Source organism: Porites lutea, chromosome 4 (assembly GCF_958299795.1).
Source record: "Porites lutea chromosome 4, jaPorLute2.1, whole genome shotgun sequence".
NCBI classification, from domain to species: Eukaryota; Metazoa; Cnidaria; class Anthozoa; order Scleractinia; family Poritidae; genus Porites; species Porites lutea.
In genome coordinates, this window is record NC_133204.1 from 21196153 (window position 1) to 21212832 (window position 16680).

Sequence of the window (16680 nt, forward strand, 5' to 3'; positions counted from 1 at the left end):
TTACTGCAGAAGATAGGACTGTTGACAGAGTTTTTTCTGTGATGATGCGTCAGTGACCTCTATCGAAATGTCCAGAGAACGTGGATCCTTACTATTCTTGGTACATGCCAGAAATCCCTCCAGGATTTGCCCTGCGTAAGATATAGGAGGACATGTTCATATTTAACCAGGCCACGAAAGAATTTCAGAAAGAACAAAAGCATGATAGATCACTGAGTTCATCTGGGGCATTTATGGGAACAATTTTACTTTGACAAATGTAGAAAGTCTAAGGAAACTGGGGCAAGTTAACTTTCGAAAAGAGTTCTGGGACTTTTATTGGGGATAAGGAAAAAAAATGCCAATAGAGACTTAAAGATGCTACGAGGGCGACGACAGCGAGAACGTCAAAAAAAGCAATAGGTTGAATAGGCAAAACAACACCTCTGCACGTGCATTGCACACTTTTTTGTATATTTCTTTGCCGTCAATGCACGACTACGACGGGAAAATGGCTAATTTCACGTTTTATGGAGGACGTAAACAAGCGACGGCTAAATTTTCTTTCTCTTTCTGAACTCGAAGAAAAAGAGTTCGCTCGCATTTGACAATGTAAATGAATTGGAGTAATCGCGATAGAGATTGAAAGAACGCAAATTCACTTTTTAAGCGAGGTTTTCTTGGCCGTCGCCGTCGTGGTATGTTAAACTCCCCAACAGCTGACCGGCGCGTCCCCAGTAACGATCCCAGAAACAATTGCGGGATGCACTTCGCCCCCAGTTCCCTTCTCGTTTCAAAAGTTGCGAATGCATGGGATGCTTTTAGGCACATGTAGGCGGATCAACTGCCGAATACATAATTTTTCCCGTTCCCCACTTTTCGCCCTTTCCCCATTGCCGAGCCTGGTCACAGGCTAGCGTCTTCGGGAAATAGATGGTGCTAAAACGGGTACTGGGAACGCGGGACGAGAAAGGGGAACGGGAAAATGAAAAGTAGCAACAGAACCTAATTTGAACCATATTAGTAACTTTTGTTTTGCTTCCATTTTACAATTTCCTGTTCTCCGTCCCCGTTACAAAAATACTTGCCAAGTACTACACGCAAACAAGTTTGGCACTTGAAAATTTTCTTCTTTCAAAACGCGACACGCTAGATTTTCAACAACAAAATATTCCACGGACATTTTGTCGTCTACACAAGTACAAACACGTATTAGTAACATTGTGCTTTTGGAGGACCCTATAGATGCAGCTCAGAGAAGTGGCGAACAAGCAATGTCAAAAATGTTCGCCATGACATTGGCACTAAATAGATTCGTTAGAAAAGGATAGAATTTGTGTACAAATATATATTGCAGTTTATAGATTGATTTTTTATTTAAGGAAAACGTTTTTGGTTGTTTCCGTCGAAGTGTTGTGATCCGTAATAAAGTTGAACAAAATATTGAAACTTTCACAACAGCTTACCTCACTAAAAAATAAAATTTTCACAACACAATGAAATAAGCAGAAGTTTCTATTACTTATCGACGTATTTTGTAGTAGAATTGCTACATACTTATTTATTGACATATTCAGCTAATAAATACGTTATGTTTTACCTTATTGTTACTAATATAATTTTCGTGGGACCCTAATACAACGATTTCCGCGCCCTCGAAAATCTGGCCAAATAAAAGACCCGCGAAAACAGCACTCTCGAAAATTAAAGGGTGCGGAAACTAAAACTCTGCTTGTCTGTCTTCCAAGGAAGCATTTGAAGAGCACTATGTATTCGATTATCGAGAGATACATGGTCATTCACTCTTTTGACCTTTGTAGTACAAGCGGGCTATTTTCACAGTCTACCGCACAGCTTTTGCTCCGGCACGAAAACCATACCGGAAACGGGCCTCTGTTCACACATAAGAACGGTGATTTCGGCGCGATTTCTGTAACGGAGCAAAGCTGCGCGGCGCCGATCTCTAAAGTGGAGAGTCACATATCGAATAGGTGTTCAAACTATACAGGATAGCGTTTTGTGTCGGCCCGAAAATCTATTCAGTTTAGTGTGAAAATAGTCTAAGGCCTAGGTTAAACGTCGAACTTTCATGAGACGAACCAAGCTCTAATTTGGGTCGATCTAAATTAAGCTAAGATCGTCTATTGGGTTAGATGTCGAACTCAGGACGCGTCAAACCAACCAACTAAATCAGACCAAAAAGCAATCTTAGCCGGCCATAAATAAATTTTCTCCCGAGCGAAGCTAAATAAACATCATAAAAAATTTTAATTTCTTAGTTTATTTCGTCGCATGTGAAGATCGACGTTTGTTCCGGAGACGATCTTCAGACGTTCTATCCATCTGAAGCAGACGGATAGAACGTGTTGGACGATCCAAACCCATTCAGACGAACTTATTAAATTAAATTGAGCCAGACGTCGAACTTTTCATGAACTTAACTCACTACGTTTGATTCGTCTCATGGAAACTTCGACGTTTGGCCTAGGCCTAAGACTACATTTCTTCGGGTGTCTGCAAAATGCCGACACGATTTAGGGTGGAGTATTCTGTTCCAAATTGCACAAAAGTAAATATAACCCGTAGCCTTATTCTGAGGCAAATTGTTTGCCCGATTAGGAAAAATCCTGCGAAATTTAGATGTTTTGTTGTATTTTGTGCCCACGAAATAAAGTGACAATAAGACAGAGTAAAAAAATATAACTTATTAAATCAAATAGAATGTACGCGATAAAGACAAAATGAAGTCCGAGTGAGAGAGAATTTATAGCAGAGTAGTCGCTAGCCTGCGTCACAGACGGAAGTTAACTTCTGGTTAAGTCCGTCTGCGAAACAGCGTTGAAATCCTTGGTTTGGGCCCCCACCTGTGGACCAGGATTTGATTAGGGGTCATGATTGGCCTGATAGCTAATTTGCAAATAAGGCTGAAGGGAAATTTGAAACGCATTTCCGGTACTTAATTGGGTCCAATCAAGATGAAGAGGAATTTGAAACGCATTTCCGGTACTTAATTGGGTCCAATCAAGATGAAGAGGAATTTGAAACGCATTTCCGGTACTTGATTGGGTCCAATCAAGATGAAGAGGAATTTGATACGTAACCGGTAATTCGTTGAGTCCATTGGGGGCCCCAGAACAAAGATATCGGCGCTGCTTCGCATACGTCATTAACCGGGGTTCAATTACGTCTGCGATGCAGGCTAAGTAGTCATTTACCGTTTAGAAACTGTTAAGTTGTTGGTACTAATAAAATACAAAAATACACTTATACTTACCTTGAATGACGTTGATTGGGTGTTCAAGATAAAACACAGTTTGTTTCCAATGTGTAGGCGGGTGAGACGGACTGGTACTAAAATTCACCTAATTAATGTAAACACACATTTGTTTTCAAAAGCCTGGTTTCCAAATGAACCGAAACACGATCGGCGACCGGTCTGAGCCAGAGACATTAGCTTGTAGCAATTTCCGCGCCAATTAGCCCTTTCCAGAACTTGGTACGACGCTTGCACACGACTTACAGTAACGGCAACCGCAGACCACAAAGCTTTAAGTGCGCTCCAGCGAAAACTTCGTAGGTTAATTAAAACGTCTTTTAAGTCTTCTAGTCCGATCATTTTGGTTAATTTGCAACAGTAATTAAACTAAGAATGTTTCGCTCGATCGTACTCAAAGCTTTGTGATCGGAATCCATCCAGCGAGTCATTGCTAAGTGGTATCCAAGCTGTATTAATAGGGAGCTTCAGCATCGACGACAGCGACAGCAGCGAAGACGTCACTTTTAAAATGAATTTGTACTTTTTCAGACATTGTCGCGTGTATTCCAATTCGCTGAAAATAATTATCAAACGCACGCGAATCTTCCTGGAGTTGTGTTCTTGGGGACCGCCCTCAAGTTTAGCAAGAGAAGGAAAAATTCGTCGTCGCTTGTTTACGTCCTACATAAAACGTGCAGTGTACTCGTGCAGTGACGGTGAAAGAAATTTACAAGAAAGCATGTACGTGCAAAGTTAATGTCGGTTTTGCCAATCTAAACCTATTGCCTTTTTGACGTACTCGTTGCCGTCGCTGTCGTCGTTGCTAAAGCTCCTTATTAAAACAAAGACACAGAGGTGCCGACAAAGGCCTTCGGCGAAATTAGCGGAAAATGTCGATAAGTGCACATGCGCAGTGATATAAATGTAATGGAAAATTGAAGGCCAGGTGAATACTATAAGAAGGGAGATTCTTTAATCATAGAATCTATGACCTTTTGGCTACACCTCCAGTCTTCGTTTTACGGAGCTACAGTAGGACTGTTATGTAGGTATAGACTCCAGATAAAATTAATATCAGTGAATTTTATCTTACCTTCTCATCGCAGTTCTTCTCAAAAAATATATCAAAGTATGCCACAAAAGCCTTAAGCAGGAGAAACAAAAAGTTGGTCAGTCGTGGTCTTGGCATTTTTTCCACTCATTTGTGAACAAAACATCTTTAAAGTATGATACAAAAGAAAGAGAAGAGTAAGCGTTAACAAAACAAAAATGCGTTTCGTCACCATTTACAATTTTTGATAACGAATTACAACACTTACACTGTAGAACTATACGCGAGCAAACAATCAAGCAAACAACAAAAATCGAAAGAGGTCCAGTTTCTGAAGTCTACCACATAGTGCCAATATTTCAGTTGTTCATCTTTATAGTACATTGCATCACAAGGACAGAATATCAGCTAGACTTAAAAAAAATATCTCAGAAGTTCTCTTTCATGTTTTCCAGTGACGTTGTTTACTTGAGACTCACTTACCGAACATTGACTGTCTTTTTTTACTTCAATACTGAAAGGTGACTTGAATTGTAAATCATTTTGTTTACAGCTAGTGACGTCCAGATTCTAAGACACAAGAAACGAACAAATCCTTCAACTTTTGAAATGTTTCAACCTTATTGGTGGGATGAGTATTGTCAAGAGACTATAAAGGGGACAGAGAGGGCATCCCCCATATACACTCTATTCCATAGGTAATTCGTCTCAAGTTATTTTTAGAATCGGGATAAAGTTACCTCGCGCAAGGCGTGAATGTTTCGTGGAGGTTTCGCATGACCAAACGCCGTGCAAAACATGTCGGGCGAGAGGCAATGAAAGCGTAAAAAGATCGAGAGCATTCCTGAATATTGAAGAGAAATGAGTCGGCGCTCACCTGGGAAAAAGGAATCGCTGGACTCTTTGACCACCCGTGAAATCAGTTTAACTCGAAGTTGTCGTAACCTCAGTGCTTTAATAAAATGAGAAATTTCACCGGTCTATTGAAACCGGTCGTTTGTACAATTTAGGGAGTTTAAGATCCAACGACGCGGACGACAACTAGAACGTCAAAAAAACAATAGGTTTAATTAGCAAAACAACAACTTCGCACGTGCAACACACTTTTTTGTTGGGGTTCGCCTACAATTGACAAAGTAAGTGGGTAGGAATAATCGCTATAAAGACTGAAAAAAATAAACATCAAACCAGAAATTACTCTCTTCAAACTGTAAATTATAAATGATCCTGAGAGAATATTCAGTGTGTTAAGGATTTCCCTGCTCTACTGTTAGCTCTATAAAAGAGAGGAAGGGCGATCCTCTTTTAATTTCGGTTTCGCTGACACAGCTTTCGCAGAAATCTCGCTGTAGTCGTTTTCGTCGACAAAAGGAATAGCAAAATCGCTCCCCGCGTCTTCCCCCATTTTGTTCTGCGTCATTTCGTGAAGGACGCGTGGCTCTCAGCGTGGGTCATCCACGCGGAACACATTCGCGCTATGTGATTGGCTGTTGTCTAACCCCCGTTGAGATCTGTGGTGTTAAAAATAACTCGAGACGAATAGGCAACTTTCGATATATTAAAATTCAGCATGATAGTGAGTCTTAGAGGACAAAAACAAAGAAAATGAATAAACTATGATTATTCATGTTTATTCATTTTCTTTGTTTGTGTCCTCTAAGACTCGCTATCATGCTGAATTTTCATATATCGAAAGTAGCTTATTACCTATGGAATACGGTGTATATGGGGGATGCTCTCTCTGTCCTCTTTATAGTCTCTTGGTATTGTTGAATAGTATTTAGTTTTTTTCCTTTTGTCAGTCAAAAGCTGGAAGACCTCATATGGTGAAAGAAAAAATAAACTAACTTCATCGGAAACTATAGACACTTCCGACATCTCACTTACAAACCTTCAGTCACTGAAAGAGCGAGTTTGGTAGTGCCGGTATAATAAGCGTTTCAGATCGGCTTTGTGTTAGTTGCCGTTCTAGCAATAATTACGGAGTTTAAGCATCAACGACGGCGACGGCAGCGAAAACGTCACTTTTAAAATGAATTAGCGTTTTTTCAAACTCTTTCGCGTTTATTCCAATTCGCTGAAAATGTCTAATATAGGCAAATTTCCCTGGAGTTGATCTCTTGGGACCGGCACGCGTGCAAAACGTCTGCGCATGCGCAAGGTCTCTATTTTCAATAATTAAAATTTGCAAAATCTTCCCCATTTAAATTGAAAAACATTTAGGAATGTTTGATATGTTTAATGGTTTGCAACCGGTTCTAGTATTAAGCACAACAAAAAATTACTTAAACTAACTTAGCTAACTAACTGGTAAAGTCGTCCAGTACAAGGTTTTTCCGTCCTTGTTTTTCCACTTAGCATGCATTGGTCGTTTTCGTTGTTCGCATTGACCGAGCTCAGCGACATGATGACCAAAACAGCAACAATGGCTACGGCGAAGTGCTGCCAGAGCGAGCGTGGACTTTCAAACATGATTTTCGCCTTTGGTGCAAGGAGGAAAGTATGTGGTGCAAAAGAGAGAAACTAAAGCAATTAATAAACTTTGTGTTCGAGAAATTCTAAGCTTATCTTTTGTGTGTGGAGCTTACTTTTTTGAATTTCGCGGCCGGAATCTAGTTTGTTTTGGTATCGCGTATAATTTTGAACGCATGCGCACTGCGTTTTTCACGCGTGTCCTTGGGACCGCACTCAAGTTTAGAAAGACAAAGAAAATTTCGTCGTCGCTTGTTTACGCCCTCCATAAAACGTGAAATTAGGCATTTTCACGTCGTAGTCGTGCAATAACGACCAAGAAATGTACAAAGAAAGCGTGATGCACGTGCAAACGTATTGATTTCCTTAATATAAACCTATTGCTTTTTTGACGTTCGTTTTGCCGTCGCCGTCACTTTACTAAAACTCCGTATTACCTTGACTATATAACGCGAGGAAATCTCGTCTCCAGGATTCACGATTTCTACAGAAGGTTCTGTACAGACAGATCTTTTCATGCAGCTCATTTTGAAGCCTAAAAGAAAAGAAACATACAGTATTAACCAAAGAATCCAACGTACCCTTAATTTCTGAGACTTTCTGTCGAGGTTCACGTGTAAAGTTTTATAGCATTTCGGGCCGCGTTGAGTTGTCAAAGAGTGATCGTTAAACGTTCTGTGACTCAAGCTAGTGACGATTTTGAGAGCGAATTTGCCGAATACTGTTGTTGAAAGTAGCTTTAACCAGTTAATTAAAGGATAAAAAAAGAAGTTAAGATAAATCACATGCGTTATTATTACGTTAAACATGAGAAAACAATTGCTCCTACCGTACACGTCATCCCAAAAGCTGAGTCTCTGTTGAACCTTTTCGCTATTTCCCAGCGCAACGACGCAAGTTGTACATCGATCTGGATAAACTATAAAGAAAGATATCCACATTTAATTTTAAAACATTAAGCCAAAACTACTAAGGGACCATCAATTGCCTTTAAATATTGGACATTACTGAAATTTTCCTATCAAAAGCCGCAGTGGAAGAGGGTGTTTCAGCTGATGAAGGACAAACTAACTGAATCTTCAAGGCCGTTCCTGTAAGCTAAGTAAACTTCCTATCAAGGAATTAAAGTGCGCAGACGAACAGGATGACCCCAAGATAGAATCTTGTTCCCAGAAGCCGTGATCGTTTTGGTCCTCACCAAGGATCACCCACCCCGCTTTAGGATAACTCGACAAAAAACCATCACTGAATAGCCGATAAAAACATGCTCGCGGTAGAGTCGGTAAGGCAGGCTCTGGGGACGAGATTGATCGAGGTCTTTCATCAGACTGACAGAGGGATGAAAAGCTATTTCCTATTCGCAGTAGTATTAAAACAGGCGTAAATTCAAAATATCGATCGAAAGGGTCAATCTAAGTCTTAAATTTACAAGCTTTTGCAGTCGAGATGAGGGATGCGGTATCCCCGTGGAAAATAAGAGCGGGAATGCGGGATCAAGACTTCCTCCCCTTCCATGCAGACCCTGAAACTTGTCATTAAGAAAATCGACGTAAATCTTACCACAGCCTGTTGGCTTCAGCCACTTGTCCCTTGCCAGCAACACTGTGTCCAACATAGACTCAAAAAGGAGAAAGTAGCCCTAGAATGATTTAAAACACTTTTACTTCCAACTTATGAATGTTTGGCGTGTTTTAAAAGCAATTAATCCGACGCTTTTTTTCGGAAGGCTCTCTTAAGAGTTGTATTATTATTGTTTTATTATTTAAAAACAATAAAAGCACTCAGCAGAAATACAGTTACAGGTAGACAGAAAAGTAATAAAAGCCTACACTGTAGTTTGAACTTACCATCCACTCTGATATGATAACATCTACCTAAACATGACAGAACAAAAATGAATTAAATCAAATGAAGAATGATCCTCGCAGTAGTGAACGCAATTTATGAAATTGCGTAAGAAGCCTGAAAAAAAAATTCAGGAATTCAACGGGGTTTGAACCCGTGACCTCGCGATACCGGCGCGATGCTCTAACCAACTGAGCTATGAAGCCACTGGTATTGCATGGGAGCTGGTCAATTATATATTTATATGTTCCCGTGAAAGAGATGAATGTGATAAATGTATATGAAATAAAGAACTGCAGAAGTAAAATCAAATGAAGAATGATCCTCGCACGGGAACATATGAACACATAATTGACGAGCTCCCAACATCAGTGGCTTGTACCATGCACGCCCGTTTAACCCTCGACCACAAAACGAGTTTATTCCTACTAAATGCTCGGGCCCGCACGACTAGGACATGAAAACTTTCCAAATTTTACGTTTTACGAAAAGGCGTGAACACAAGAAAACGGCTTTATTTTTCTTTCCTGAGCTCAGTCACAGTTCTTCAGCATTCAAATCTAAACTGAAAAGATACAGCGAAGCCTCTCTTTGTATTCTCTTCAAATCAAAAAAGTTACGTACCTTCTCAACCGGTAATGTTACTGCTTCCGCTTTTCCTTTTACCAAAGTAATGATATTTTCCAGCCCATTTTCCCTAACGCACAACAGAAACAATAAAAAGTGTTTTTAAGCATAGCAAAGTAATGTTGGATTGTTAAATTAGGTTGTAAAATTTCTCGAAAACTGACTGTGAAGTGTGTTGTTGGTAACGCCGCTGTCGTTATCTCTGTAGTCAATAATTAGAGAGCTTTAGATTCGAGGACGAGTACGACTACGAGTACGAGATTTTCTCAAAACTAAGCAGGGCACGCGCCTGAACCAGCGTCATTTTGGCGGGAGAACGTGGTAGCCGTGTAAGCCGTTGTCACTCTACAACGGGTTGGCGGGAACAAGTTATCAAATGTAAGAGGTTTTTATTTATCATTTTGCCATCGAGAGAGGGCTTAACCTCCTTCAGTATAAATAACTGTACTAACTTTTTTGGTGAAAAAAAAAGAAAGTAAAATGAAGCTTTCTAGGGGTCTTTTTTCAGAACACGCAAACGTTCACGTCCTCTAAAGCTCTCTAATGTCGCTGTCGTTCTTGTTACGGCTCTTTCCGGTTCAGCTTCAATAAAATTGAGCCAAAACTGATAGAATTCGAGGAGTAATCTAAAGTTTTACCTAACAATATCCATAGCTTGATAAATAATCTCTGATTGGTCGATTCCTATCACATGTTTGGCCCCAGCCTTGGCAGCGAACATGGAGAGTATTCCTGTGCCACATCCAATGTCTAAAACAACCTTACCGTCGAATGAGAGAAGAATAAGAGAAAGATCAATGGGGACTTTTACCTGGATGTACAAGCTGTGCATGTATAATTAGACAGCGAAAAAGTCTAAGAAAAATGCAATTTATTTGAGTGTCAATGCATTTAGCACGAAAGTAATAATTGGGGGGGGGGGGGGGGGGGGGCACTATTTTACGTCTACAGCTGGAGACAGAACCGCTATTTTCTGTGGTCATCCGAGCCACGCGAACCTCTTGACTAGCCGCTTGCAGTGCAAAGGGAGTACCTTTATTTCTCATTTAATGTAAGACCCTGAGTATTGGTCTGGCCCAGAAAATCGAACCCGCGACCTCCCGCTCTGCAGTCAAGCGCTCTACCGACCAAGCTATTCCTAACAATTATTTCAAAAATTGATCCTAAATTCTTACAATATTGACATTAAGAATCACTTCGGTATCACAAAGTACTTGCAAAGGGAAAACTGTATACTGTGTGAAAAATTAACTCTCAATGGTAGCAATATGGGCAATGAAAATGGATGTCATGCATGACCCATGTACCCAAAAGAAACTTGTAAAATTACAATATCACCGTTACCTTGTCTTTAAAAACTGTAGGATTGTTGAGAATGAAATCTCTGTAGCTTTCTGTTCTTGTCTTGTCCTGCCGATACAGAACATTATAAAAAGTTATTGCAGGAGATACTCTGCATGATACTGTATGAATCATGTACCAACAGTGCTGATAATTGCGTAAACAAGATAAAAACTATTGCAAATTGACTTAACAGGGGCTATGTCACGCTATTCACTATACTTTAAAAATAGCTTAAATAGGTCTTCTTATCAACTGAATTCCAAAAACTTTATAACGGTCTAGTTTTGTTATTTTAGACTATATCTAGTTATTGAAACAGTTTCCTGTCGTCTCTAGTGTTGCTACAGATGGACATGAATGGCCGTTTTTAGTGACGGATTATCCGTCTGAGACGGGTTATACTTTAGCCTGTGTAGCTGGCGGTATTGTGTGGGTGCGAGATTAAAGTTTTGGCGGCGGAGCCGTGTTCCAAAAAAAGGAGTAGGGACGAGGCGGTTGTGTAGCTGGCGGTATTGTGGGGGTGCGAGATTAAAGTTTTGGCGGCGGAGCCGTGTTCCAAAAAAAGGAGTAGGGACGAGGCGGTTGAAATACCGCCTGCCAGAAAACCCCGGTATTTTGAATGGCCCGCACACCAGTGTGCGGGGAAACGGATTGGTCGAGGGCCATACATATGTCAATCATGTTAGATGAGCCTTCGCGTGTATTTCCCAATTTAGGGAGCAGATGGCAAACTGGAGAAGACGTACATGTAAAGTGATTGTGATTTCCGCTTTAGAAAGAGCATAATTGATGACCAAATTGCCGAAATGGCGTCTTTAAACTTCTCAGCGCTGGAATTGTCTTAATTTAGCCGTAAGAAACAAAGGTCAGAGAAAATTAAAACACTTTACAACTGCATCTGAGATCAAATCCTATCAGGAACACCTACAGAAGAATAAACCACCGGAAATGGTTACTCAGTATGCATGTAACAAACCAGCTTCATGCCCTTTTAATGTTAAGCCTAGTGTTGCAAAAAAAGATTTACTCAGTCAAAGTTTAGAATGATACATGCACTGTGTAGTGCTAGTAACCTTCGAGCGAGAGCCGAGAAAATAAAAAAAAACCTCTGTTCAAGCAAACTCACAAGGTCACGTTTCACATTGTCACGAGCTTAGGAGTCGTGTTTAGCCTGTCAACTGGTCAACGCTTATTTCTAAACTGGTTCCTCTTTAATTGGCTGATTTAATTGGGATCAGCTAACGTGACAAAAGTGGGCGGCATTCGAAAAATCATGGTTCTCTGGCAGGCGGTATTTCTCGCGGCTTCGCCGCTCGTGACGGTTCCGCCGTCAAATCTCACTCGACTACATTACATCGGCTCCGCCGCCAAATCTCACTCGACTACTTCACTCGACTATATTACATCGGCTCCGCCGCCAAATCTCACTCGACTACTACACAATACCGCCAGCTACGCAGGCTAGTTATACTTTGGATAATTCACGTCAGACAGATAATACGTCTTAATTAATTTTGAAAATTGAACGGTTGGATAATTCACCTAACCTTATCCATCTGTTTTTCGTCAATTTTGACGGATTTTGAAGATCGATTATCCGTCTCTAGTGTGAAAACGGCCAATAAATCAGGGCTTCTGATATTTCGCGCGGTCGCGGACCCGCGAAATTCTGGTATTTCCGCGAAATCCCGCGAAATTCCCCAAAAAACGCGAAATACCGCGAAATCCGCCAGAAATATTTCCAAATACATGTCGGCAAAACATATTTCATACTTATCTTGGCTATTAGACCGGTTTTATTCACCACAAACGTTCAAATTTAGCTTCAAACTTCGTCACTGCAACGAGTAAACAACGTCCCAAAACTACCAGGCGTTTTTAGATGAACGTTGCGAAAAACTGGGCACTAATCATAGTGTTAATAGCTTTAACATTCGCTCATTTCTCGAGCGAACTGTTGTTGAAAGAGCAAATGATTATCCCTGTTAAAAAAAACGTTCACCAACGCTGGTCATATCGACGCAAAATTGATCGATTTTAGCGAAATTTGCCAAAAAAAGACCCAGCGAAATCGGCTGTTTTTTACTGATTGTTTCTTGGCGAAGTTTCCCCCCGAAATTTCACGTGAAATCGGCCGATTTTCCTAAGAATTTGCCCCTGAAAATCCTTCGAAAATTGACTTTTTTCCGCTAAAATCCCGCGAAATGGGCTGTTTTTTCTGCGAATTTTGACTTTTCTACCGCGAAAATCGCCCGAAATCGGTCGATTGTTCCGCGAATTTTGACTTTTTTCCCGCGAAAATCCCGCGAAATCGGCCGATTTTTCCGCGAATTTGCCCCTGAAAATCCCGCGAAATTTTGCTTTTTTTTCCGCGAAATATCAGAAGCCCTGATAAATGCTGTGCCTTCAGAAATATCACCAAAAAATTATCATGGGTTTTTAAGGCTTCCCGGTGAAATTTGTTTGATATTTTCTTCAGTACTCTACACAAACATTTTGTGCATGGGTAAAGGTACTAAGTAATGACTTTAGCATAAAACGGCACTTAAACAGCAATATCATGTTAACGTAGCTTCTCTAAATGGAGTCGAGTTGTGTTTTATGTACAAGCTGTTACCGGCAACTTAACAGGTTTTTTTTCAGGAAATTAGGCAATGGGGCTTTCCCAGGCACCCTCCTGTACCTATAAATTGTACAGGCCCCAACGGAAGAGGCCCAAAGGAATTTTAAAATACGAGTTTCAAAACGATTTGCTGCCATTTGATTTCTCAGTACTTTCTAACGTTTTGATTAACTCATTTAGTTTTAGTATTTTTAAACACAAGTCACTGTTAAATTTGCTCTTAAAATACGATTTTCAAAACGATTTGCTGCCATCTGATTTCTTAGTTCACTCTGATATTTTGGTTAACTCATCTAGTTGTGGTATTTTCAACACAAGTAACTGGTACGTTTGCTTTCAAACTCGTCATTTCAGTGTACCAAAAGTCATAAGTCATAGCTTCACTCCTGGTTTTTTTAATAAAGCCTACTTATCGGAGGTAGTTTCGAAAACGAAGCACTCGAAAACGAAGACCGAAGCACGAAGCACCCAAAACTCGAAAACGAAGCACCCAAATCTCGAAAACGAAGCACCCAAAGCTCGAAAACGAAGCACCCAAAACTCGAAAACCAAGCACCCAAATCTCGAAAACGAAGCACCCAAAACTCGAAAACGAAGCACGCAAAACTCGAAAACGAAGCACCCTATCTCGAAAACGAAGACCCCAAAATCTCGAGAAAAGAAGCATCCAAAACTCGAAAACAAAGCACTCAAAACTCGAAAACGAAGACCCCTAAATCTCGAAAACGAAAACTCGAAACCACTGTAGGTTTAATAAGTGCAACTTTACGTCTTACATGACGCAATCCGAATCAGGTGGAGGCAGCGGATGCGTCCGCACCTCCAAAGTCCACAAAATCCATCCCAAGGTTTTATAACCAACTGTTTAACTGAACTTTTCTAGATAAGATATCCTGTATTAATTTTAATATTAGTCTCGCTATACTTGATACATCTTACCTTAATATGCATTTTTTCGGTATACATACATGTTTATGTAGACTTCAAAACTGTCCGTCAGCAGATTTTGGCGTATTCAAGTACGCGTGAGCAGTAACACAAAAGGTCTCAAACGAGGCTGAAAACCGAGTGTGAGGCTCGCGCGTATTACTCTTACGCCACGCTTTACCATCTTCTTTACTGATTTTAAGAAAAAAAACGATTGTTTTGCAGTCTAACATATTGGATATCTATGACACTGCGTGATCAGATCAGATCAGATCGAGGCAGAATTTGTGTTAGGATAACAGCCTGGGACCAGGCTCTATCTGTGGGGAACAGGAGCGTTCTCGTGCTTGATTCCTGCTGTATTAGCATTGGTCTCGTGTTTATAAAGGACAGACCGGTTTCGTGTTTTTGGATGCTTCGTTTTCGATCTAGGGTGCTTCGTTTTCGAGATTTAGGGGTCTTCGTTTTCGAGTTTTGGGTGCTTCGTTTTCGAGTTTTGGGTGCTTCGTTTTCGAGATTTAGGGGTCTTCGTTTTCGAGTTTTGGGTGCTTCGTTTTCGAGATTTAGGGGTCTTCGTTTTCGAGTTTTGGGTGCTTCGTTTTCGAGATAGGGTGCTTCGTTTTCGAGTTTTGGGTGTTTCGTGCTTCGGTCTTCGTTTTCGAGTGCTTCGTTTTCGAAACTACCACTTATCGGACGGTATCCATTGTGATCTTAACAGTGTATTTCAGAACATTTCTGCGCCCGCCCCCGTTTGCTACACTTTCATAAATTTCTTGTGGTATAACCTTCCCAATAGTGGATATCCGACAATGCAGCACACTAGAATTAACCTGGCTTTATTTCAACAAAGGGCGAAAGCACAGGTCACACTTGGACTCGATTTGAAGAAGACTGAACGATTTTGAGCTCATTACAATAACATGTATAATATGGCTCTATTTAATAACAGTCCATTTCCGAGTTCCCCCAGGGCTCTGTATCAAAACAAGGTTAAGTGCTCAGCCTTTGACATGAAAATAATTTTTCATTCTCACGCATATGAAACTTATTTTCACAAGAAAAGTTGTGCACTTGGCCTCATTTTGAGATTGAGGGTTTATGGAACTCGGAAGTGGCCTATTCACAGTCAATCTAGTATCGTTCAGAAAGTTTATTCTATAACTTCTAACCTTTAACATCTCCTCGTGTATACCAAAATGTGCATAAGAGCTGAAATACGATTCATCCTCACCATCATTGCTGCCGGCTGTTCTTGACCTGAAATTGATTCCAACAGAAACAATAGGATCATTATAAAACAACAGAAAGACTGAATATGAGCAGAACAGATAACGCCGAACACATGAAGCTGCGGCATTTGCTTGAATGAGACCACGCTCGAGAGTTCTTAGGGTATTAAACCGGTTATACAGGGTTTAGGAAGGGGAGGGTTGGTGTGCAGGAGAACTTGGTTAGCCCGTAAGCGACTTGGGTATAAACCAAGGGATGATGATGATGTCCAAAAAATCCTATCAATTAGTTTCTGTCTTGCCTTGGTTTCGCTTATTTTTCATGATTTCCTTACCTGTCATTCCCTTCTTGTCCTTCCAAAAACACTCCCTGTGCAACAGATCTAAAGACAAATACATCGCACATAAAACACTAAGAGGGCACATTTCATGCCTTATGCCACCTCACTCACCACCAACTACAGCACGGGTCGACGACAGAATCCGGTGCTGGAACCTTGGGATAAGGGGGGTGGGGTGGTCATCCAGACCCTTAGATAACGGAGGGGGGGGGGGGGGGGAGGGGCCGGTCTCCAAAAAAAGTTTTTTCGGCCCTTTGGGCCTCAGTTTGGTCTAAAAATAAGGGGGGCGCCCTTCCCCTGGATCTGCCACTGGAATCAGTGGAACTACGTTATTGGAAAAAAAGAAGGAAAAGACTCTCCTGCTGGCAAGTTTAGCGGTAGTTAAGCCTTATCCTTGATTTCAAGGGAAAGAATGCGTCGCTGACGCTCTAAACCTTCTGTTTAGATGGTTTTGACGAGTGCGTGGGCCGGCTGCAACGCAGGTTAGGGAAAGACAAGTTACAGGCTGTACAATGTAATTGCTTTTTCATTTTATCCTGTCCAAGATGGTAGTTCTCTCTCTCGAAACTTAAGCATCTAAAACCCTACCATATTCGTTGCTTAACTAATATACCACGGATTTATTATTTATCAAATTTTAACGAGGAAAGAAATAAGGGTCACCAACGGAATCTATAATTTGAGCTGAATGATGGTTAGCGCAAGTGAGTAGGATTAGAGAGTACGAGTGCAGTATTTTCTTAGGGGCAGAAACTTGAGAATTTTAGGAACGGCTTTCGCGGCTTTGTCATCCGCTACCAAGAAAGTGCCCCGCCCATAATCCCGCCAGCTACGCTGCATGGGTATCGGGATGATCACGCAAAATACCTTAAATGGTGAATATCTTCTACTGCTCTGGCTAAATTAGCTTCTGCGCAGTGGGCGCGATTCTCCAGATGTTGAAGTCTGGTCAAAACATGAAAAATATAACTGATCAGTAAAACACC

The 16680-nt window shown here is 40.9% G+C and overlaps 1 protein-coding gene across 1 annotated transcript in view; it reads right to left on the reverse strand.

Moving 5' to 3' along the window:
* Positions 1-16680, reverse strand: part of LOC140932866 (protein arginine N-methyltransferase 3-like) — a 23153-nt gene continuing 6473 nt past the window's right edge. The window contains exons 7-20 of the mRNA XM_073382367.1: positions 16562-16639; positions 15689-15736; positions 15294-15381; positions 10575-10640; positions 9869-9990; positions 9228-9300; positions 8606-8632; positions 8319-8397; positions 7588-7677; positions 7196-7293; positions 4770-4856; positions 4329-4379; positions 3254-3341; positions 1-131 (exon numbers count right to left, since the gene is read on the reverse strand). Coding sequence (XP_073238468.1) covers positions 1-131; positions 3254-3341; positions 4329-4379; positions 4770-4856; positions 7196-7293; positions 7588-7677; positions 8319-8397; positions 8606-8632; positions 9228-9300; positions 9869-9990; positions 10575-10640; positions 15294-15381; positions 15689-15736; positions 16562-16639 — 1126 coding nt within the window. The remainder of the gene's footprint in view (positions 132-3253; positions 3342-4328; positions 4380-4769; positions 4857-7195; positions 7294-7587; positions 7678-8318; positions 8398-8605; positions 8633-9227; positions 9301-9868; positions 9991-10574; positions 10641-15293; positions 15382-15688; positions 15737-16561; positions 16640-16680) is intronic.